The 22,385-nt window shown below is 45.3% G+C and overlaps 1 protein-coding gene and 1 pseudogene across 3 annotated transcripts; both read left to right on the top strand.

Annotated features, from left to right (window-relative positions):
• The first annotated feature begins 684 nt into the window (after positions 1-684).
• Positions 685-5,090, top strand: LOC123729174 (NLR family member X1-like; annotated as a pseudogene).
• Positions 5,091-6,189: 1,099 nt separating this feature from the next.
• Positions 6,190-21,565, top strand: nherf4a (NHERF family PDZ scaffold protein 4a). 3 transcript variants are annotated; one of them, XM_045703493.2, is made up of 12 exons: positions 6,260-6,367; positions 6,945-7,052; positions 7,788-7,970; positions 8,122-8,183; positions 8,358-8,569; positions 8,885-9,089; positions 18,689-18,825; positions 19,109-19,316; positions 19,636-19,832; positions 20,091-20,309; positions 20,590-20,814; positions 20,916-21,565. In XM_045703493.2, exons 3-12 carry the CDS (start codon positions 7,957-7,959, stop codon positions 20,946-20,948), a joined length of 1,512 nt encoding a protein of 503 aa, XP_045559449.2. In that variant the 5' UTR covers positions 6,260-6,367; positions 6,945-7,052; positions 7,788-7,956; the 3' UTR covers positions 20,949-21,565. The 3 variants fall into 3 exon arrangements, with proteins under 3 accessions (XP_045559450.2, XP_045559448.2, XP_045559449.2); XM_045703494.2 differs by lacking the exon at positions 6,945-7,052 and having other exon boundaries at positions 6,190-6,367; positions 19,636-19,784; XM_045703492.2 differs by lacking the exon at positions 6,945-7,052 and having other exon boundaries at positions 6,190-6,367.
• Positions 21,566-22,385: the final 820 nt, after the last annotated feature.

The following is a 22,385-nucleotide window of genomic DNA, read 5'->3' as shown; positions in this document are numbered from 1 at the left end:
TGTAAACAGACAACACACAGGGGCGGTTTCCTGGACACAAATTAAGCATAATACTGGACTAAAAAGCATTTTCCCCCCATTGAGCTTGCTTTTTAGTCCAGGACTAGGCTTAATCTGTGTCCAGGAAACCACCCCATAATGTACTAGTCTTATTGCTCGATCAGTATTTTGTGTGTCCTGGAGACATGCTACCTGTTGTGACATGTAAGTAGAGAAATAATCCCTGTTGTTGAGTGAGCCTCTGTGTCTACCCCCACAGACAGCTGAGGCTTCCAGGAGGACTATGGAGGAAGTTGAAATACTTATATTCAGCCAGTGGATTTCATTCAAGGCTTTTTTGCTCCAGTGGGCCTGAAACAGGCAAGTCTGGTCCATAATTAAACAGGTAAACTGAGCTTGTACATATGTCCCATCACTTAAGGTTGAAGTCTGGTCCTCGTAATTCACTCCATCTGTTCTGTAGGTCCCTGCTATGTATTAGTAAGCCTCCTTCCCAAGTGAATGGAAAAGATTGGCACCATCTAATTGCATAATCCTATTCTCTCTTATTATGCCCTTTTCTTTGCATGTTTCAGCCACACACATCACATCACATACCAGCCATTATTTCAGGGTAACTATAAAGAAAATAAGTATGCAATTAACAGACATTAAAAAGCAACAAAAAGTAAGAGCACAGAGGCCATGCACGTGGAGCCACTCATCCTGGAGAGGAAGCCAGAGGAGAGGAAAGGGCCCTTAATCACCCCCCTCCTCAAGGCATCCCAGGCCCCTCAGAGTGCCTCGGTCACCGCGGAGCAGCTCTTTGAGCCCACTCAGCAAGGAGGCAGGGAGCAGGGCTTTAACATGCCGCTGTACGGGGCGGTTGGGTCAGGGAAGAGCCCGGTAGTGTGGAAGCTGGTTCTAGACTGGTTCTAGTCTTTTTCCAACCCCAGTAAGTTTTGATGAAACATTTTTAGTAATGTATATGTGTTGATAATTTAACTACAATTTTTTTAGGCCAGTATTTTGGTCACCACCAGGTTGTCTGCCCTTGACCCACATCCCTACGAAGTATGTGAAACGCTACGCAGAGATGTGGCTTCAATGACACAGATCGCCAGCGAGCATACCTCACAAGCCGACTGCTGCAACAGATTGGAGAGAAGCCGAGAAACCAGGAGGCCCAGTCCCTCATCGAGCTGCTTTATCACTTTTTACCTTCTTATTGCTGGCTGACTTGTGCCATCCTCCACTTATTACATTTCAACAACGTCCAGGCACCCATAAGTATGCTAACTGGTATCTATACCAGCTTCCTGAGGCTCAACGTTGGAGGGGAGGTGCTGGACATGGGTGGAAATGTATCTTCTCTCGAGCAGCAGAACTCGTTGATGCTCTGTGGTCAGCACTGTGGGCAAACTGGACTTTGAAGGAGTCAACAAAAAGCGCACTTCCTTCTCCAAAGAGGAACTGGAACAGTTTGTTGGGGGGTAAGACCAAAACAGAAGGAACTGCGTCAGCTGGCCGTGTTCCGCACTGATGTTCTCGACTTCTTTCTGGTGCCCTGCATCGAGACCAAAGGGTCAGAGGTTGATGAAAAGGAGAAGCACTATGTGTTTGCCATTCCCGACATGCAAGAGTACCGGTCTGCTCTGTACACCGTCCTCGTGAGAACAAGACAGCTCTGGAGAAGCTGAGCAAAGAGGTGCCCGTGGCCATCGGACTAGTGGGCGAAGACGTCAACACCCTCATCAGCATCATCTCTAAGTTCATCCCCCTCAGGGTCTTCGCTGTCTTCAACCTGCTCAAGCTCTTTCCAAGCCTGTTTGAGAAGATCAGCAGCCACAGCAAGGGCCGCATCACCCGCACCCTGGTAGCAGAGATGTTCCACACAGAGGACAGCTTCAACAAGGACGTGCTGGACCAAGTACAGCAAAGCCTGCCGGGAGTTCACGGCCCCCAGCCCTAGGAGTGCCTGGACAGCCGGTCCTTCAAGCTCTACCCCATCTTCATGGACGGCCTGCTTCACTACGGGAACTGGGTTCTGCTGGAGCAACTGGGCTGCAGCATCAAGAGCACCATGGTGGCTCAGATCACACGGAACCTCAAGAAGCACCTGGCAGCGGAGATTGTGAAGTGGCAGCCCTCTGAGGAGCTCATGGTCCTGCTGGTACTCCTCTACAAGTACCAAAATCCCAGGCTCACGGCAGAGGTCCTGCTCTCCATCCGCAGCATCAAGCTGTCCCCCTTGCACATGACACCCCTCAAGTGCTTCATCCTGAGCTCTGTGCTGGCCTGTATACTCTTGAGGCACCACCTGGAGGAGCTGGACCTTTTTTCCTGTCATCTGACCAATGACCTGCTGACCATTCTGTGACCCGCCTTCTGCCACACCCTCAACCTCAAGTAAGAGAAGGCTCGATGTGTGGGGCTTTAGTCAAGTCAACTTTGTTTGTTAGGAGCTTGGGAAATTCTCACCAACTCACAAGATTGACCTCTTGTATCTGTCCATGGTAACAGTCACTACTTACCACAGTAAAAACGTCATATTAGTAGTGTATTTTTACCTACTAAGTTACATATACCCACTGTTCACGCGATTGAGTTATGTTATAATTTTCAGAATACAGATGGTAAATCTAAGAATACAGATGGTAAATCTAATCTAAGGCCCAAAGCCTTATCAGTAACACTCCAAATCCTCTATTTACTGAGAGGTGTACAAACATGCAGCAATATTTGCTGCTTTTGGTTTGAATTGCTAATTAATGTTTGCAAAGGAGGCCTTAAAATCATTAAATGCCAAGTGACATATCAGGTCCTGACTTGATCCATCCAGTATCATTCATGGATTCATTCATGGTAGGTTTGACATTATAGCCTAAATGTGTTTGACTTGCTGCGTAAAAAGTGTACTCCCTGTGGGCATTGAAAACATGATATTCTGATGCTATTGCTGAGTATCGAAAGGAAAGAGCATTGGGAGTAAAGGGAGACTTTACTAGCCATAATATAATCTTTGATATCTATCAGGTTTCAGGTATGACCCAGATGCAGACAGTGTCGATTTTCTAGTACAGGGGCAGGCAAGGCAGAGGTCAGTAATCCAGACAGGGTGCAAAATGTCCAAAACAGCAGGCAGTCTCATGGTCAGGGCAGGCAGAGGTCAATAATCCAGTGAGGTGGTGCAAGGTATAGAACTGCAGGCAGGCTCAGGGCAGGCAGAAAGGTCAAAACCAGGAAGGACTAGAAAACAGGAGCAAGAACAGACAGGAGCAGGGGAAGAGTTGCTGGTAGGTTTCACGAAACAAAACAAACTGACAACAGACAAACAGAGAACACAGGTATACATTTACTGGGGATAATGGGGAAGATAGGTGACACCTGGAGGGGGGTGGAAACAAGCACAAAGACAGGTGAAACAGATCAGGGTGTGCGATATTTATTTTAGTGTTATCAGGTTATTGAGCCTGGCCTGCTCTTTGGTTGTGGTTGTAAAAAAAAGCATGGTGTTACTTCATCAAGACCTGCAACATGGAGTTTAATCTGTGTTCAAGTTTTTAATCTGGATTTCACAAGTTTAAAAGGAGTGTAATCTGTGTTTTATAAAATATTTTATTGTTGTTCTATTGACAGTACCTGTAGGTTCGTGGTTTGCAGGCTAACACGTGTGTGGGCGTGTGTTTGTGATAGCTGTGTATGTTTTTTCTCTGTTGTCTCCAGTTTAATAGCCTGGGTCCTGAGTCCTGAAAGATATACTACTTGACCCCAACAGTACTATTAGATCTCTACAGTAAGAGGTTGACTCTTTACCAGGTTTATGGCCTTATTGCCTTTTCTATGGCTCAAAAGGTAGATATTGGTAATAATAATATTGACTCGTCAATGGAACTTAAGTATAACTAAAGCTTTAAATAAATATTGCCTTATTCATTCATTTGCTTTGGTCAGAAAGGGGCAATTTCTCTAATTTAAGAACTTGCTCACTTTACACTTCAAATAAGATATTTACTATATATAGAACAACCACATTGTCCAAATGAGGGTTGGTCTAATATCTAACTAACAGATAACATGCTGCTTCAACCAGTCTCTACTTGTCCAGTCTGAATGCTGATACAGTGCCCTGTGACTGTCCCTCTGTAGCCGGGGCTCGCTGTCTGCTGGACTCCCTGCCAGGGAACCAGTCTCTCAGGCTGCTGTCCCTGATGCACACGGGCAAGGGGCCTGCGAGCTTGCCGAGAGGCTCAACCAGCACACTGGCCTGCAGGAGCTCAAAGTGGCCTACAACAACATCGGGGACAATGCTGCTCTGACCCTGGTGGACGCCTGCAGTGAGCACCCAAGCATCCACACTGTGCAGTAAGCTAATCAGCACTGTATCAACATGTCCTGGAATTACATAATATGGGATTAGGCAGGGCATACAATTATTCTGTGGGGGCCAGATTTTGCTCGTGGGCCAACAGCTGCAGACCCCTTTAAAAAAAAATAACTTATGTGACTTGACCACTATGGTTTCTTTAGTATTTTATTTGGGCTATTTTCTTTTCATCATGCACTTATTATGTATCGTCTTTGTATGAAGTGGTGTTTGAATCAAATCAAACTTTATTTGTCACGTGTGCTGAATACAAGTGTAGACTTTACAATTAAATTATTATTTACAAGCCCTTAACCAACAGTGCAGTTCAAGAAGAAAATATTTACCAAGTAGGCTAAAATAATAATCCTAAGTAACACAATAAGAATAACCACAAGAATGTGTCTATATGTAGGTTATGTGTATACATTAATTCCATTGTGTCCCACATCTTGTACCTGAATCCTCTCAGAAACGTGGGGAAGCAGTCCCTGTACATGAGAGAAATCCCACTGGAGCAGGGAGGCACGAGGCGGCGCGTGAAGGTGCTGACGCCTCGTCCTGGGAGCGGGAACTCATCTGGGAACAGCTGCAGATCTTCCACCGAGACCTGGAGTGGGGCAGGCAGCAGGCGCCAAGCTTCTGGGAAAAGATGCACTTCCGCAGGGTGGAGAACGGCGTCAGGCAGACCCTGCAGATGCTACTGAAGAAGATCCCGACAGGGACTGATGAGAGTGCCAAATAATGGAAAAGCAATGTTTGGGGATTTTAACATGATCCATGATGTACTGTATGTTCAATGTGCGGTATTCAGTATTTACAAAGTCTTCCACTTTCAACCATAGCATAAGCCCACATATCCATAGCCTTGAAGAATTTTAGCATGTGAGAAGTGGGAAAGACAAATCTATGCAAAATTGATTGAATAACATATTTTAACGGTGTGAAACTGAAAGTGTCCTTTTCAAGCCTACTTAGGAAGGTGTTCGCATACCCTATTATGCAAGTAGGAATATTTGTTTTGGGCCTCCTTGTGTACTCTGTGTTTCAAATTTGTAGTATTTTGTATTTTCTCCGTTTTTTGCCTGAGTATGTCTGTTGGTGTTTAAGAGAGATATTCAAGTAGATTTGAAAGGAAATGTGTTGTTTGTGCTCATTAATGAGTGTTTTGCTGTTTTAATTAGGAACAATCAATTGATAAAATGGAGCAACATGTATTGATACTTGAAAATACATTAAGTGTTGCATGTAATGTACTCAGTGCAGGCTGTGCTGTGCTGTGTCAACAAACCTCCTTTGCTTACGCCCCCCCCCCCCCCCAATTTTTTTTTTAAATAAATAAATAAAAGAATCATCGTTTATTGACCAATAGGATAACTTTTTTGTTCTTGCCACAATATAGAGAAGTAATGTGCACTTTGATTAAATTAATTGAAGATCACCCATGAACTTCCAAATCAATATCATTACAGCATGTCTATTTTGAAATGAACTACATCATGTTTAGAATGGACAGTGATCTACTCGAGGTCCCCACACCAACACATTGAAACCAGAGCGCTAACCTAGATCCTCATAGAATTTCCAGATAGGCTCATTGCTGTTTTAGTCTCATTGTGCCACTAATCAACCACCAAAGTTTTGAACCATTCTTTCACCTGCAGTGTAGCACTCATGACCCCCAGTGGCCTTAACAGTGTAGTCAATATTGTCAAATTGTTGGTTATCAGCTTAAAGTTGTTTAAGCTCGTAAACCATTTTATGGTAACACTTATCTAAGAAACCTGGGGAGTGTTTAGTGTTGTGATGGGTTACCAGGTCTGGTCATAGGTTAGCTAAACATTAAGCCTAGGAGGCCTAGTGTTATGGTGGAGGAAGAAGGAGTTACCGTCTCAAATGCTGACATAACAGAGGAATCTTAACGTCCCAATCTGCTGTGTACCTTGCACCTCCACACAACCTCGGGCAGCCAGGAGGACGTCCAGACACAAGGACAGACAGCAGCCATGAGGTACACGACAGGTAAGAGTCTGTTTTTCTACGTCTAGACACAACAAGGACAAGAGGATATAATTTTCAATGTATACGTTTTGGCGCAAGGCCTTTCTCAAGACCAGTCTCCATTGTTTTCTATGTCAAGACACAGACATGCTTCTCCATTTCACTAGGCTGGTCTTGCTTTAGAAATCGAATGAGTACACAATATGAGATTTGTATATTCAAATAGCATTGTACATTACAAAAGCCTTGTGAGTGTGTGAGTGTGTTCAAAAGTGTGTTTAGTCATTGGCGATTAAAGGTAGCCTTCTGTGTTGTGTGACAGTGCTACAAAGTAACAAGTTTGATTCTAAAATGAAAATGAAGACCGTATTGTACATTTTTTTTGGGGGGGGGGGTGAATAATGAATTGTTAACTGCTACCCCCTCAGCATACATGAATATGCTAGCCTACATTGACTGCTGAATCCAAAATAAACATGTTGATAGTCAACATGCAACATGGGCAGTCCTTTCTAGGTCCACCTATAATAGAGAATGAAAAAAGGCAGCATTCCTTTAATAAAAGCCCTGTGATAAAAGCTGTCCGCTCCCTCCACAGCTAGAATAATGACAGTCAGCAGATAGCTGGGAACATGACACTGCAGATATCACCACTAACAACCTGACAGCCTGCACAGACCTCTCCTTGCCAAGAGGTTGAATGTGGGTATGTGTCGTCTCTGTCTGTCTGTCTGTCTGTCTGTCTGTCTGTCTGTCTGTCTGTCTGTCTGTCTGTCTGTCTGTCTGTCTGTCTGTCTGTCTGTCTGTCTGTCTGTCTGTCTGTCTGTCTGTCTGTCTGTCTGTCTGTCTGTCTGTCTGTCTGTCTGTCTGTCTGTCTGTCTGTCTGTCTGTCTGTCTGTCTGTCTGTCTGTCTGTCTGTCTGTCTGTCTGTCTGTCTGTCGTGTGTGTGTGTGTGTGTGTGTGTGTGTGTGTGTGTGTGTGTGTGTAACAGTTGAGCAGGAGGGGAAGGGATGAATTCTGTAAACAAATGAGAAATGCTTGTATAAGGACTGGCATGCTGGGGCGTGAGAGTGAGTATCCTCCTCATCCTAATGTTAGTCATTAGGCCAGGTTAGGATATTCATGAAGAAAGACGAAGCCAAACCTTAGAATGACGTTACAGTAATAAGTAATGAATGACTTGACTGTGCCTATCAAATGCTATGCTGTGACACGGGTCACAAGTTTTTCTCTCACTACGATTCATTCATCAAAGTAATCTGTAAGGACATTTACTGTACGGCTCAACATTGAAAAATAGAAGGGCTGGATGCTGGAGAGATGTTAAATCTTTGAGCTAATGATCACCTTTGATTGTGTCCAGACAGGGCCTGGGGAACATACAGTGCCTTCAGAAAGTATTCATACCCCTTGACTTATTCCACATGTTGTTGTGTTACAGGCTGAATACTTTCTGAAGGCATTGGATTTCATTTGGAGATGAGTAACCTGGATGTTTGGACCAAGGACACACAGCCACAGGGAGAAGGTCATTCCTGGAATCATTACTGCAGAGAAAACAAACTTGAGGGATTTTTCTTTTTTATGTCATTCTAGGTCTTGAGGATGCAATGGAATTTCCAAGGCAAGTTTTTTTGTTTGTTTTGATGGCTGTGAATTGGACTAGAGACAATTGTCATAATACAAAATAGGACATTAGCGAATATGTCCTTAACACACATCCTTAAAGCCAATTCATGTTTAAACTTTTACCTTTTTATTTTCCTTACTCAAAGATTCACCTTCAATCCGAAAGAGGGGATCGACAATCCAGCCTTGGTCATCTCAGACGACCCTGGTAAGGTTTGAGAATGAACGCATCCAAAATCATCCATCATTTCCCAACGCATGGAAGATGGTCTGACTAACAGGAGTTCATCAATCATAGTAATCAAGATAAGCCTGACTTCTTTAGGTATCCACACACAATGCCCATGCTATGTCAATGGCAGTGTTTTGTCTTGCCCTCCAGAGCCAGACCCCAGTCCGGTACCCCGCCTGTGCCAGATAAAGTGCAAAGAGGGCCAGAGTTTTGGCTTCAATCTGCGTATGGAGAGGAGCTGCCGGGGCTATGTTGTCCGCCAGGTGGATCCGTGGAGTCCTGCAGCGCTCAGTGGGCTCAGGGACGGGGACCGTGTGCTGGAGGTCAATGAGGACTTTGTCGACAACATGGAGTTCCCCAGGGTGAGAACCAGACGTACCGTTATGCCACTGGAATCACTGTGCACACGTTTCTTAAAGCTTTGGCACACAGATGTGAGTTCTGTATGTAATGCGGGTCTGCTTCATCACATGTGGGTCAGAACCAGACTTTAAGAGATCTGAGAGAACCTCTTCTCTTACAATGTCTCCGACAGTGTCCTCTGCACATAAAGCTGCTACACACTACATAAACAGGCTCCTGCCCTATGAGCCATTCTGGCTCGGACAAGGCTTACCTACTTGGTCTAAACAGAGTCTTTGTTTCTTAGCTGCAGCATGTTCTTCTCTGATTGACAGGTGGTGCAGAAGATCCAGGCGTGTGGGCTGCAGCTGTTCCTGCTGGTTCTGAAGGGGGAGGAGTATAAGGAGGCGCTGGCCCAGGGCCTGGACCTTCAGGCTCTGACCAGGGCTTACCGAGGGGAGACGTGTTCCCGGCCCAGGCTGTGTCACATCACCAGAGACCCTGTCTTAGGTCTGGGAATCAGCATCATCCCCATTGAAGGTAGTTATGAGTTATTCATTCCGTAATCTTTTTTGGCAGATGATTTGCTAAACAGTAGGAAGGAGAGCGGGGGAGACGGGAAGACAGATAAGCGTGGAGTCAAATTTGAGAAATGGCGGACTGTGGAATTGAACCCAGGTTATCAACCTAGGTTGATTTAGGGTTAGTCGAGAGACGGTCGAGAGATGATGAGTTGTTTGCCACTCAATCAAACTCTGGCATCTTTCTCATCTTTTCAATATCAAAATCTTGTGCAGAGTTAATGTAAATGTCAAGGCCTGTATAGTATGATTATGAGACTGAAAATATTTGGCATGGGCCCTGAGCTGCACCATTGAGAGCATCTTGACTACGCTCTTAGAAAATAGGGTTCCAAAAGGTTTCTTCGGCTATCCCCATAGGAGAACCCTTTTTTGTTCCAGGTAGAACCCTTTTTTGTTCCAGGTAGAACCCTTTTGGGTTCCATGTAGAACCCTCTTCGTAAAGGGTTCTACCTGGAACCAAAAAGGGTTCTCCTATTCTACAACTAGATTGGAGTCCACCTGTGGTAAATTCTATTGATTGGACATCATTTGGAAAGGCACACACCTGTCTATATAAGGTCCCACAGTTGACAGTGCATGTCAGAGCAAAAACGAAACCATGAGGTCGGAATTGTCCGTAGAGCTCTGAGGCTGCCACACCCTGATCTGTTTCACCTGTCTTTGTGCTTGTCTCCACCCCCCTCCAGGTGTCGCCTATCTTCCCCATTATCCCCAGTGTATTTATACCTGTGTTCTCTGTTTGTCTGTTCCCAGTTCGTTTTGTTCGTCAAGCCTACCCGTGTTTTCCCCCTTGCTCCTGTCTGTTTCTAGTTCCTGTTTTTAGTTTTCCCAGTTTTGACCATTCTGCCTGCCCTGACCCTAAGCCTGCCTGCCGTTCTGTACCTTGTCACATCACACTGGATTATTGACCTCTGCCTGCCGTAACCCTGAGACTGCCTGCCGTTCTGTACCTTAGGGGACTCTGATGTGGATTACCGACCTTTGCCTGCCTTTGACCTGTCGTTTTGCCTGCCCCCTGTTCTAGTAATAAACTTTTGTTACTTCGACACTGTCTGCATCTGGGTCTTCCCTAAAATGTGATAGTAGGAACTGGCCATGACTGACCCAGCAAACTCAGATCAGTTCCACAACACCATCTCCTCCCAAGGAGCCACCATTGGAAGGCACGAGGAGTTGCTTTGTGGTCTTATGGAAGGGTTCCAGACCTTGGCCGAACGCCATGACTGAGCGTTGAACACATTGCTGGAGCAATTCCACGGACTGTCCGTTAGGCAGCCGTCCATGATGGTAATCTCCCAGCCCCTCAGTAACCTGGCTGTTACCAGCAACGCCTCCCTGGGTCACCCCGGTTTACCGGGAAATCTGCTTACCTCCCCCGGAATGCTTCGATGGAGAGTCGAGCACGTGTCGGGCATTTCTCGCTCAGTGTTCCCTCATCATCGAATTGCAGCCCTCCTTCTTCCCCTCGGACCGCTCTAAGATAGCGTACCTCGTCACTCTAATGTCTGCGAGGGCTCTCGCCTGGGCAATGGCAGTATGGGAACAACAGGCGGCCGTATGCTTCAGTCTGGAGGAGTTCGTGGTGGAGGTAAAGAAAGTTTTCGATGCTCCGTTGTCCGGGAGAGAGGCTGCCTGGAAGTTACTCCAGCTTCGAACTCCCGCAGTGTGGTGGCAGACTATGTGGTGGATTTCTGCACGTTGGCAGCTGACAGTGCCTGGAACCTGGAAGCACTGTTCGACATGTTCCTGCACAGAGTTTCGGAGGAAGTAAAGGACGAGCTTGCAGCCCGGGAACTACCAACGGATCTTGACTTGCTCATGGCCTTGACCATTCGGATCGATGGGGGACTACGGGAATGAAGAAAGGAGAGGAGATTCGATTCCACCTCGCCTCCGAGGCATCCTGGAAGTCCCCGACGGCTCCGTTACCGAGAGAACCCAAGGCTACCTGAGTTCCCCCGAGAGTCTCCGAAGTCTGCCGATTCACCTCTTCCCGAGCCAATGCAACTAGGCAGAGCTAGGCTGTCTCCAGCTGAACGGCTATACAGGCTTCACACTAAGAGTTGCCTGTATTGCGGGACTACTGGTAATTTTGTCTCCACCTGTCCACTAAAAGACCAAGCTCACCGATAGGAGCGAGTACTCTGGTGGGCCATATGGAAAACTTTTACTCTCCCCGTACTCGCACCACCTTTTCATGCCATTTTGCTGCAGCCCCTCTCCATTCCCATGGACATTAGAGCAGTAGACGGGTGCTCTATAGCCGGGTTACCCACAATACCACTCCCATCAACCTACGTGTGTCAGCGAACCACAGCGAGATGATCCAATTTCTGCTCATTAAGTCTCCTCAGGTTCCTGTGGTATTGGGATTCTCTTGGCTCCAGTGACACAATCCCATCATAGACTGGACTGCTTGTGCCATGCTCAATGCCTGAAGTCAGCGCAGCCTGCCCCGGGAAGTCTTTCTGGGGGCTTGGAAGTTGTTCCTGACCTCTCCGCCATTCCCGCGGAGTACCAGGACCTCCGGGAGGTGTTCAGTAAGGCTCGGCCATTTTACTTCCACCGCACCGACCCTATGCATGTGGGATTGACCTTCTCCCAGGCACCACTCTGCCCGAGGACTTAGACCAAGGCTATGGAGACATACATTGAGGATTCCCTAGCTGCAGGGTTCATCTGTCCTTCTGCCTCCCCCACCGTTGCAGGGTTCTTCTTTGTGGAGAAGAAGGACAAAACCCTGCACCCGTGCACTGACTACCGGGGCCTCAACGACATCACGGTGAAGAACCGCTACCTGCTACCACTCATCTCCTCGGCTTTCAAAGCCTCTCCAGGGGGCCACCATGTTCTCCAAGCTGGACCTATGGAACACCTACCACCTGGTGCGGATACGGGAAGGGGATGAGTGGAAGACTGCCTTCAACACAACCAGTGGTCACTATGAGTATCTGCTCATGCATTTTGGCCTTACCAATGCCCCAGCTGTGTTCCAGGCTCTGGTTAAGGATGTTCTCCGCAAAATGTTGATCCGGTTCATCTTCGTCTACCTCGACGACTTCCTCATCTTCTCCCGCTCCGGCCAAGAACACGTGCTCCACATCTGACAGGTTCTCCAACGCCTCCTGGAGAACCAGCTTTTTGTGAAAGCAGAGAAGTGAAAATTCCATCACTCCACATCTCCTTCCTGGGTTACATCATCACTGCAGGGAGTGTACAGAGGGAGAGAATTAGAGGGAGCATGCTTAAATTCACACAGGACATCGGGCATGACAGGAGAAATACTCCAGATATAACAGACTGACCCTAGCCCGCCGACAAAAACTACTGCAGCATAAATACTGGAGGCTGAGACAGGAGGGGTCGGGAGACACTGTGGCCCCATCTGACGATACCCCTGGACAGGGCCAACTAAGCAGGATATAAGCACACCCACTTTTCCAAAGCACAGCCCCCACACCACCAGAGGGATATCTTCAACCACCAACTTACTACCCTGAAATAAGGCTGAGTATAGCCCACGAAGATCTCCCCCACGGCACAAACCCGAGGGGGCGCCAATCCGGACAGGAAGACACGTCAGTGACTCAACCCACTCAAGTGACGCACCCCCACTAGGGACGGAATGGAAAAGCACCAGTAAGCCAGTGACTCAGCCCCCGTAATAGGGTTAGAGGCAGAGAATCCCGGTGGAGGGAGGGGAACCGGCTAGGCAGAGACAGCAAGGGTGGTTCGTCGCTCCAGTGCCTTTCCGTTCACCTTCACACCCCTGGGCCTGACTACTCTCAATCATAGGACCTACTGAAGAGATGAGTGTTCAATAAAGACTTAAAGGTCGAGACAGAGTCTGCGTCTCTCACATGGATAGGCAGATCATTCCATAAAAATTAAGCTCTATAGGAGAAAGCCCTGCCTCCAGCTGTTTGCTTAGAAATTCTAGGGACAATAAGGAGGCCTGCGTCTTGTGACCATAGCCTACATGTAGGTATGCACGGCAGGACCAAATCGGAGGGATATGTAGGCGCAAGCGCATGTAATGCTTTGTAGGTTAGCAGTAAAACCTTGAAATCAGCCCTAGTCTTAACAGGAAGCCAGCGTAGAGAGGCTAGCACTGGAGTAATATGATCACATTTTTTGGTTCTAGTCAAGATTCTATCAGCTGTGTTTAGCACTAACTGAAGTTTTAGTGCTTTATCCGAGTAGCCGGAAACTAGAGCATTGCAGTAGTCTAATGTAGAAGTGACAAAAGCATGGATTAACATTTCAGCATTATTTTTGGACAAAATGTTTCTGATTTTTGCAATGTTACACAGATGGAAAAAAGCTGTCCTTGAAATAGTCTTGATATGTTCGTCAAAAGAGAGATCAGGGTTTAGAGTAACGCTGAGGTTCTACACAGTTTTATTTGAGAAAACTGTACAACCATCAGATTAATTGTCAGATCCAACAGAAGATCTCTTTGTTTCTTGGGACCTAGAACAAGCATCTCTGTTTTGTCTGAGTTTAAAAGTAAAACATTTGCCGCCATCCACTTCCTTATGTCTGTAACACAGGCTTCCAGCTAAGACAATTTTGGGGCTTCACCATGTTTCATCGAAATATACAGCTGTGTATCATCCGCATAGCAGTGAAAGTTAACATTATGTTTCCGAATGACATCCCCAAGAGGTAAAATATATAGTGAAAACAATAGTGGTCCTAAAACGGAACCTTGAGGAACACCAAAATTTACAGTTGATTTGTCAGAGGACAAACTATTCACAGAGACAAACTGATATCTTTCCGACAGATAAGATCTAAACCAGGCCAGAACTTGTCCGTGTAGACCAATTTGGGTTTCCAATCTCTCCAAAAGAATGTGGTGATCGATGGTATCAAAAGCAGCACTAAGGTCTAGGAGCACGAGGACAGATGCAGAGCCTTGGTCTGACGCCAATTAAAGGTAATTTACCACCTTCAAGTGCAGCCTCAGTGCTATGATGGGGTCTAAAACCAGACTGAAGCATTTCGTATACATTGTCTTCAGGAAGGCAGTGAAGGTTTAGAGACCATTTCTATTTTCATTAATGTCTCAGGAGATATAGGATTAAAAAACTTCAGTGTCTCCCTTGATCCTAGGTCTTGGCAGTGTTGTGCAGACTCAGGACAACTGAGCTTTGGAGGAATACGCAGATTTAAAGAGAAGTCCGTAATTTGCTTTCTAATGATCATGATATTTTCGTGAAAGAAGTTCATGAATTTATCACTGCTGAAGTGAAAGCCATCCTCTCTTGGGGAATGCTCCTTTTTAGTTAGCTTTGCTACAGTATCAAAAATAAATGTTGGATTGTTCTTATTCTCCTCAATAAAGTTGGAAAAATAGGATGATCGAGCAGCAGTGAGGGCTCTTCGATATCGCACAGTACTGTCTTTCCAAGCTAGTCGGAAGACTTCAAGTTTGGTGGAGCACCATTTCCATTCCAATTTTTTGTAAGCTTGCTTCAGGGCTCTGGTATTTTCTGTATACCAGGGAGCTAGTTTCTTATGACCATTTTTTTTTTAGGGCTGTGACTGCATCTAGGATATTAAATGTAGTTCCTCAGTTAGGTGGTTAACTGATTTTTGTACTCTGACGTCCTTGGGTAGGTGGAGAGATTCTGGAAGGGCATCTATGAATCTTTGGGTTGTCCGAGAATTTAAAGCACGGCTTTTGATGATCCTTGGTTGAGTTCTAAGCAGATTATTTGTTGCGATTGCAAACATAATAAAATGGTTGTCCGATAGACCAGGATTACGAGGAAAAACATTAAGAACCACAATATTTATTCCACGGGACAAAACTAGGTCCAGAATGTGACTGTGGTAGTGAGTAGGTCCAGAGACATGTTGAACAAAACCCACTGACTGGATGATGGCTCTGAAAGCCTTTTGGAGTGAGTCTGTGGACTTTTCCATGTGAATATTAAAGTCACAAAAAATGTGGATATTATCTGCCATGACAACAAGGTCCGATAGGAATTCAGGGAACTCAGTGAGGAACGCTGTATACGACCCAGGAGGCCTGTAAACAGTAGCTATAAAAAGTGATTGTGTAGGCTGCATAGATTTCATGACTAAAAGCTCAAAAGACAAAACGCAGTTTTTTTGGGGTAAATTTAAATTTACTATCGTAAATGTTAGCAACACCTCCGCCTTTGCAGGATATGCGGGTATATGGTCACTAGTGTAACCAGGAGGAGAGGCCTCATTTAACATAGTATATTCTTCAGGCTTAAGCCATGTTTCAGAGATACTTATTCAATGACGACACATCTTTCTAGCTGATTTGAACGCTGAAGTTATGTTGCACTTGGTGACCTCTGACTGTTTCATCCTAACATCGTTGGTGCTGATGTGGATAACAATATCCCTATACCCTCCACCCTCGCCAGTTTTAGCCTTAGCCAGCACCATTTTCAGATTAGCCTTTACTTCAGTAGCCCTGTCCCCTGGTAAACAATGTATGATCGCTGGAGGCCACTGTGTTCTTGTTCGCTGGATTATTATTTTTAAATCTAATACTGCAGGTAATGGAGTCGCCAATGACTAGGGTTTTCAATTTGTCAGAGCTAATTGTGGGAGGCTTCGGCGGCTCAGACCACGTAACAGGTGGAGGAGAGACCAGAGAAGGCTCGGCCTCTGAGTCTGACTCGTTGCTTAATGGGAAGAACCGGTTGAAAGTTTCTGTCGGCTGAATGAGCGACACCGGTTGAGCACTCCGACAGCATTTTCTTCTAGAAGCCATGAGAAAATTGTCCGGCTGCGGGGACTGTGCGACGGGATTTATACTACTATCTGTACTTATTGGTGGCACAGATGCTGTTTCATCCTTTCCTACACTTAAATTACCCTTGCCAAACGATTGCGTCTGAAGCTGGGGTTGCAGCACGGCTATCCTCACCATAAGCGGATAGTTCTCCTGTATAATATGAGTACAGCGACTGCAATTAGATGGCATAATGTTAATATTCCTACTTAGCTTCGGCTAGTGGAGGTCCTGTAGAACCATGTCCAGATAAAGCGTCCGAGGTGAAAAAGTTGAATGAAAAAAGTAGAGCGAGGGGAAAAATAAAAATATTAAATGGTTATCAAAAATTAGAACGTAAAAAACGTAAAGTTGTCAGGTAGCAAAATAACGTCAGCAACAAAGTAGCAAAAAACCACACAGCAGCACGTAAACAAGTCCATCGGCCCTTTCCCCATCTACAAGGTCATTAGCCCCTCTGCTGTTCGTCTTCTGTTGCCCCGTACCCTCCGTATACATCCCACTTTTCATGTGTCTAGAATCAAACCCATGTCTCACAGCCCTTTGTCTCCTGTTCTGCCTGCCCTGAACCTGAGCCTGCCTGCCGTTCTGTACCTTGTCACATCACACTGGATTATTGACCTCTGCCTGACCTGACCCTGAGACTGCCTGCCGTTCTGTACCGTTTGAACTCTGATCTGGATTACCGACCTCTGCCTGCCCTTGACCTGTCATTTTGCCTGCCCCCTGTTCTAGTAATAAACGTTGGTTACTTCGACATTGTCTGCATCTGGGTCTTCCCTAAAACGTGATATTGACAGGATTGTGTCGAGGCACAAATCTGGGGAAGGGTACCAAACATTTCTGCAGCATTGAAGGTCCCCAAGAACACAGTGGCCTCCATCATTCTTAAATGGAAGAAGTTTGGAACCACCAAGACTCTTCCTAGAGCTGGCCGCCCGGCCAAACTGAGCAATCGGGGGAGAAGGGCTTTGGTCAGGGAGGTGACCGAGGACCCGATGGCCACTCTGACAGAGCTCCAGAGTTCCTCTGTGGAGATGGGAGAAACTTCCAGAAGGACAACCATCTCTGCAGCACTCCACCAATCAGGCCTTTATGGTAGAGTGGCCAGAAGGAAGCCACTTCTCAGTAAAAGGCACATGACAGCCCGCTTGGAATTTGCCAATAGGCACCTAAAGACTCTCAGACCATGAGAAACAAGATTCTCTGGTTGGTGAAACCAAGATTGAACTCTTTGGCCTGAATGCCAAGCGTCACATCTGGAGGAAACCTTAGACCATCCCTACGGTGAAGCATGGTAGTGGCAGAACATGCTGTGGGGATGTTTTTCAGCGGCAGGGACTGGGTAACTAGTCAGGATCGAGGCAAAGATGAACGGAGCAAAGTACAGAGAGATCCTTGATGAAAACCTGCTCCAGAGCACTCAGAACCTCAGACTGGGTGAAGGTTCACCTTCCAACAGTTCAACAACCCGAAGCACACAGCCAAACAAGACAGGAGTGGCTTCGGGACAAGTCTCTGAATTTGAGTGGCCTAGCCTGAGCCCGGACTTGAACCCGATCGAACATCTCTGGAGAAACCTGAATATATCTGTGCAGCAACGCTCCCCATCCAACCTGAGAGAGGTTGAGATGATCTGCAGAGAAGAACAAGCAGGTGTGCCAAGCTTGTAGCGTCATACCCAAGAAGACTTGAGGCTGTAATAGCTGCCAAAGGTACTGCAACAAAATACTGAGTAAAGGGTCTGAATACTTATGTAAATGTGATATTTATTTTTTATTTGTTTTAAATTAGCAAAAATGTCTAAACCTGTTTTTGCTTTGTCATTATGGGGTATTGTGTGTAGATTGATGAGTGAAAAAAACTATTTAATCCATTTTAGAATAAGGCTGGAACCTAACAAAATGTGGAAAAAGTCAAGGGGTCTGAATATATTTCCGAAGGCACTGTACATACGCCAACACACACAGAAAACACACATGCATATTGACGCCACACACATACTGTACACTCACACATAGTGTCACGTTCGTCGTAAAGATGGGACCAATGCGCAGCGGGAATGTGTAAACTCATCTTCTTATTTATTGTGAAGAAAACGTGAACACAGAAAAACAAAATAACAAACAATGACGAAGACGCTAACAGTCCTGTAAGGCACAACACTATACCAGGAACAACTACCCACAAAAACCCATGGAAAAACACCCTTACTAAATAGGACCTTCAATTAGAGGCAACGAGGAACAGCTGCCTCCAATTGAAGGTCAACCTAATAAACTAAACATAGAAATAGAAAAACTAGAACGAACATAGAAATATACTAACATAGAACATTAACCAAAAAACCCCGAAACACATAAAACAAACTCCCCCTGCCACACCCTGACCAAACTACAATAACAAACAACCCCTTTTACTGGTCAGCACGTGACACATAGACACACTTTCACACACGCTGCTTCTACTTTGTTTATTATCTATCCTTATTTCCCAGTCACTTTTATCCCTACCTATACAAACATATTTACCTCAACTACCTCGTACCCTTGCACATTGACTCGGTACCTTGTACATAGCCTCGTTATTGTTATTTTACTGTTATTTTACATACTTTTTAACTCTGCTTTGTTGGTAAAGAGCTCGTAAGTAAGCATTTCACGGTAGAGTCTACACCTATTGTATTCAGCGTTTGTGACAAATAAGATTTGATTACCGAAGAGAGGATCTCTGTGGAGATGTTTGTTTGTGTCTGTTTTTAATCTCTCCAGGTCAGAAGGGTCAATACATGTTGAGCACAGTAAGTGAGGGTCCTGCAACGAGGGCAGGGGTGCGTAGCGGAGATAGACTGGTGTGGATCAACGGTGCCATGGTATCAACGCTCACCCATTCAGCTATCAGTAAAATGGTAAGCATACAGACCCTCCTTCTCGGAACTGCTCTTGGTAAGCAAACTCACATGGCAGATGTGTGTGTGTCTCTGTGTGTGTCTCTGTATGTGTCTTAGTATGTCTCTCTGTGTGTGTGTGTGTGTGTGTGTGTGTGTGTGTGTGTGTGTGTGTGTGTGTGTGTGTGTGTGTGTGTGTGTGTGTGTGTGTGTGTGTGTGTGTGTGTGTGTTTGTGTGTGTGTGTGTGCACGAGCAAGCATGTCCCTCACTTCTCCCTCAAGTTTATCTCTGTGTACTGCTCAGGTGAAGAAATGTAGCGTCCATGTGACCGTCCTAGTCATCGACAGAGATAGTGAAGCGAGCTACATCCGACGAAAACTGCCCATCTTGCCTATCATGGCCGGCTCTCACAACCTGCCACACAGACCCACAACGATGCATCTGGTCCAGGGGTCAGATGGATACGGCTTCTTATTACGACAAGAGAGGTTGACTTCAGGGGGGCGTATTGGTGAGAATGATGCACACATACAGTACACACACATCATCTAACAATACACTTTTTTTGCTAGAAACTTCCATTTGTCGTAAGCATGCATGACCATGTTACAAGCACCTACTATGACCACCTTATAATATCTTTATTATCATCTCTCAATGATCCTAACTAAATAAGTAATTTTAAGTCCGTAGAAAATGTACTGCACAGAAAGACATACTACACACATTACAAACTTGTAATAGGACATTAGAAAGACTCATACATGCTTATAACAAGTAATAAACATTATACCTGCTGGCTGAGCTGAATTGTTTGTTGTCGATTCCAGCTAACCTACTCCGTGAGGTGGATGTGGGGAGTCCAGCAGAAGAGGCTGGTATGCAGGATGGAGACTTGCTGCTGGCGGTCAATGGCCAGCCTTCAGAGTCTATGGAGCATGAGGATATTGTCAGGACAGTGAGGAAGAGTGGCAACCAGGTTAGCCTCACCACCATATCCATACACGGAAGAGACTTCTACACACAGGTGTGTAAGCGGACGGAGGTCATGTGCAGTTTGGAAATTAGGAGTTATGCGAGTTCTGGTGTTCAAATATTGATACTGTAGTTAGTAGGATCCTGAATTGTATTTTATTTAACCTCACGAGAGAATTACAGTAAGATGATGATTATGTTAAGATGTTGCTGAGATCAATGCTGACACCAAATACAAGATTGTCTAAGAATGATGTCAACTAAAAATACCTTCCCAGTCAAAAACAGTCTATTCTGTTCCCTACTGCAGTTGGGTCTATCTCCCCTGCTATTCCATGAGGACAGTCTGCCAGAAGGAGAGAGGATGAGGAAGACACAGTCCCCTTGTACTGAGATTCAGGATGGGCTGAGTAAGAACGAGCACGGCTCACTTCCTTGTCCAAGACTCTGTGTCCTCGAGAGAGAAGAATCAGGCTTTGGGTTTAATCTGGGCTGTGTTCAACATGAGCCAGGAACTTTCATAGGCCAGGTATTCCTTCGAACGTCAACAACATAACACCCTTATCATCTATCTCTCGCTCATTTATTTGTTGTAATCTCTATCATTATGTTTCCTGACATAAATAGGCTATTTGAAACATCCCCAATCATAGTTGTGCTAATGAGTAACAGCTATCATCAATCAAAAGTTCCCGATATTGATCTGCTGTGTTGTTTTCTACATGCATTGCTATAATGAGGAAGGCAGGTGTTAAGATGGTTTGTATGAGAAATGAGTGGCACGGTTACAGTTTTCTTTTGTCCTCCAGGTGGTGGTAAAGGGCTCAGGACATAGGGCTGGACTGTGGGAAGGGGATGTAGTTGTGGAGGTGAATGGCCAGAATGTAGAGAATGAGTACTTTGAGGACGTTGTGATGCTGATAAAGAAGAGCGAGATGTCTTTGAAATTACTGGTTGTGGAGAGGTCAGGGTATGAGAGACTCAAACATAGTGGGCTTCCAATCACTCCTGGAGTCATACTCCACAGCACTCAGGTGAGGAACACTCACACGCATGCACTCACACACACACACAGATACAAATATTAATACGACAGATTGAGGTAAATAATACTTATTAATCTAATACGTTGCAGGTTTCAGAGAAAACGAATGATGCTTTCTTGTGATGGAATGCTGAGAAGTGACCCAAGTCATTATGAAGACAACATTAGGCATCTCACCTAACAGAGGATCTGGCACTGGCACAACATCAACAAAAAACAGCTGCAGGATGAAATCAATGAAGCTATTCCCTCTACTTCTAAATGCAACCTGAAAGAGAAGGGCTGAAATAGATGCTTGGCCTGCGCTGTGTCCTAAATGGCATCCTATTCCCTATATAGTGCACTACTTTTGACCAGGGCCCTATTGGGGGGGGGGGGGGGGGGGCATTGGGGGCACTGCCATGGGGAGTCTGCTTCCATCTGAAATGGAGGATTTAATCCCTTCGCCCCACATCTCCCAATCTCACATGTCCTCTTTGTCAGGACTGTGCCGATAGAGCTATGCTATGACCTGCTTCTTGCAAAGGAGGATTTGCAGAGTAGATTGCACACTGTTGCAATTATTAATATCTCATGTGTATATGATGGGATAATGAAGTTCAGGTTTATTCTAAGTTGAAATCAGGTTAAACAAAATAAAATGGGAAAAACATCAGTGAGGCTCAGTTGAGAATCTATGATCATTATTGTATGTGATGATTCAAGGAGGTGCACAAAGATTAAAGATCTATCACCAAGCACTTGACGAGGCATACAATTGCATAAAACTAGTTCAATCTACAGTATATAGCTATGCAAGTATAGACAAAATTATGTCTTGTTTATTTTGAGTATTTACATTTTTGTACTTGTACTGTGTTGATCCTTGTTTGTGTCATCAAACAACACAAAATGATAAAACGTCCATTACAAGCTGAATTCTGATGGGTAAAGGTGGAAGGAGATTCAGTGAGTATCTACAGTGCACGCACCAGACCTACTTTAGCCTTTGCAGAATTTCATATTAAAACAAATTCCTAACATGGATTCCTTCGACACCTTTACCATTACACCAAGAGAGGTCTTAAACTCTTGACGAGGTCATGCAATCACTAAGGTCGCACTCATGCATTGAGTGCTATTCAAGCTCACCAGCCTGCCATTTCCTCATCGTCACCATTTCTGCTGCAGTGATCTGAGAAGATATATGGAAACCTACCAAGGAACTTGTCCAGATTTTTTCAGATCAGTGTAAATGAAGGATAACAGAAGAGGAGATAAAGCATCTTTAAACTATGTTGATTCCCCATAGTGTACATCTCAGTACTCAACAATTACCTACATTTTGAGGTTTAGTTTAGTTTACCCTATATTTAGTTGAGGCCTACTTTATCAGTCCAGACAAGGATACGCAGAGAGGAAACCTATTTAGACTATTGAAATAAACCCCTGGATAGTGCAATAGCTTCGTGGTGAATGACTCAGCGTATGCGAACGTGGGCGGGTTTCTTAAGGGAGTATGACAGCAGCAGGAAGCTTGATAGTGGGTTTCCTGATGTCTCACAAGGAGATGGAAGACAT

This window comes from Salmo salar, chromosome 20 (genome assembly GCF_965601325.2).
Source record: "Salmo salar chromosome 20, fSalSal1, whole genome shotgun sequence".
NCBI classification, from domain to species: Eukaryota; Metazoa; Chordata; class Actinopteri; order Salmoniformes; family Salmonidae; genus Salmo; species Salmo salar.
Note: the sequence above shows the minus strand (reverse complement) of the source record. Positions and strands in the feature narration are given on the sequence as shown.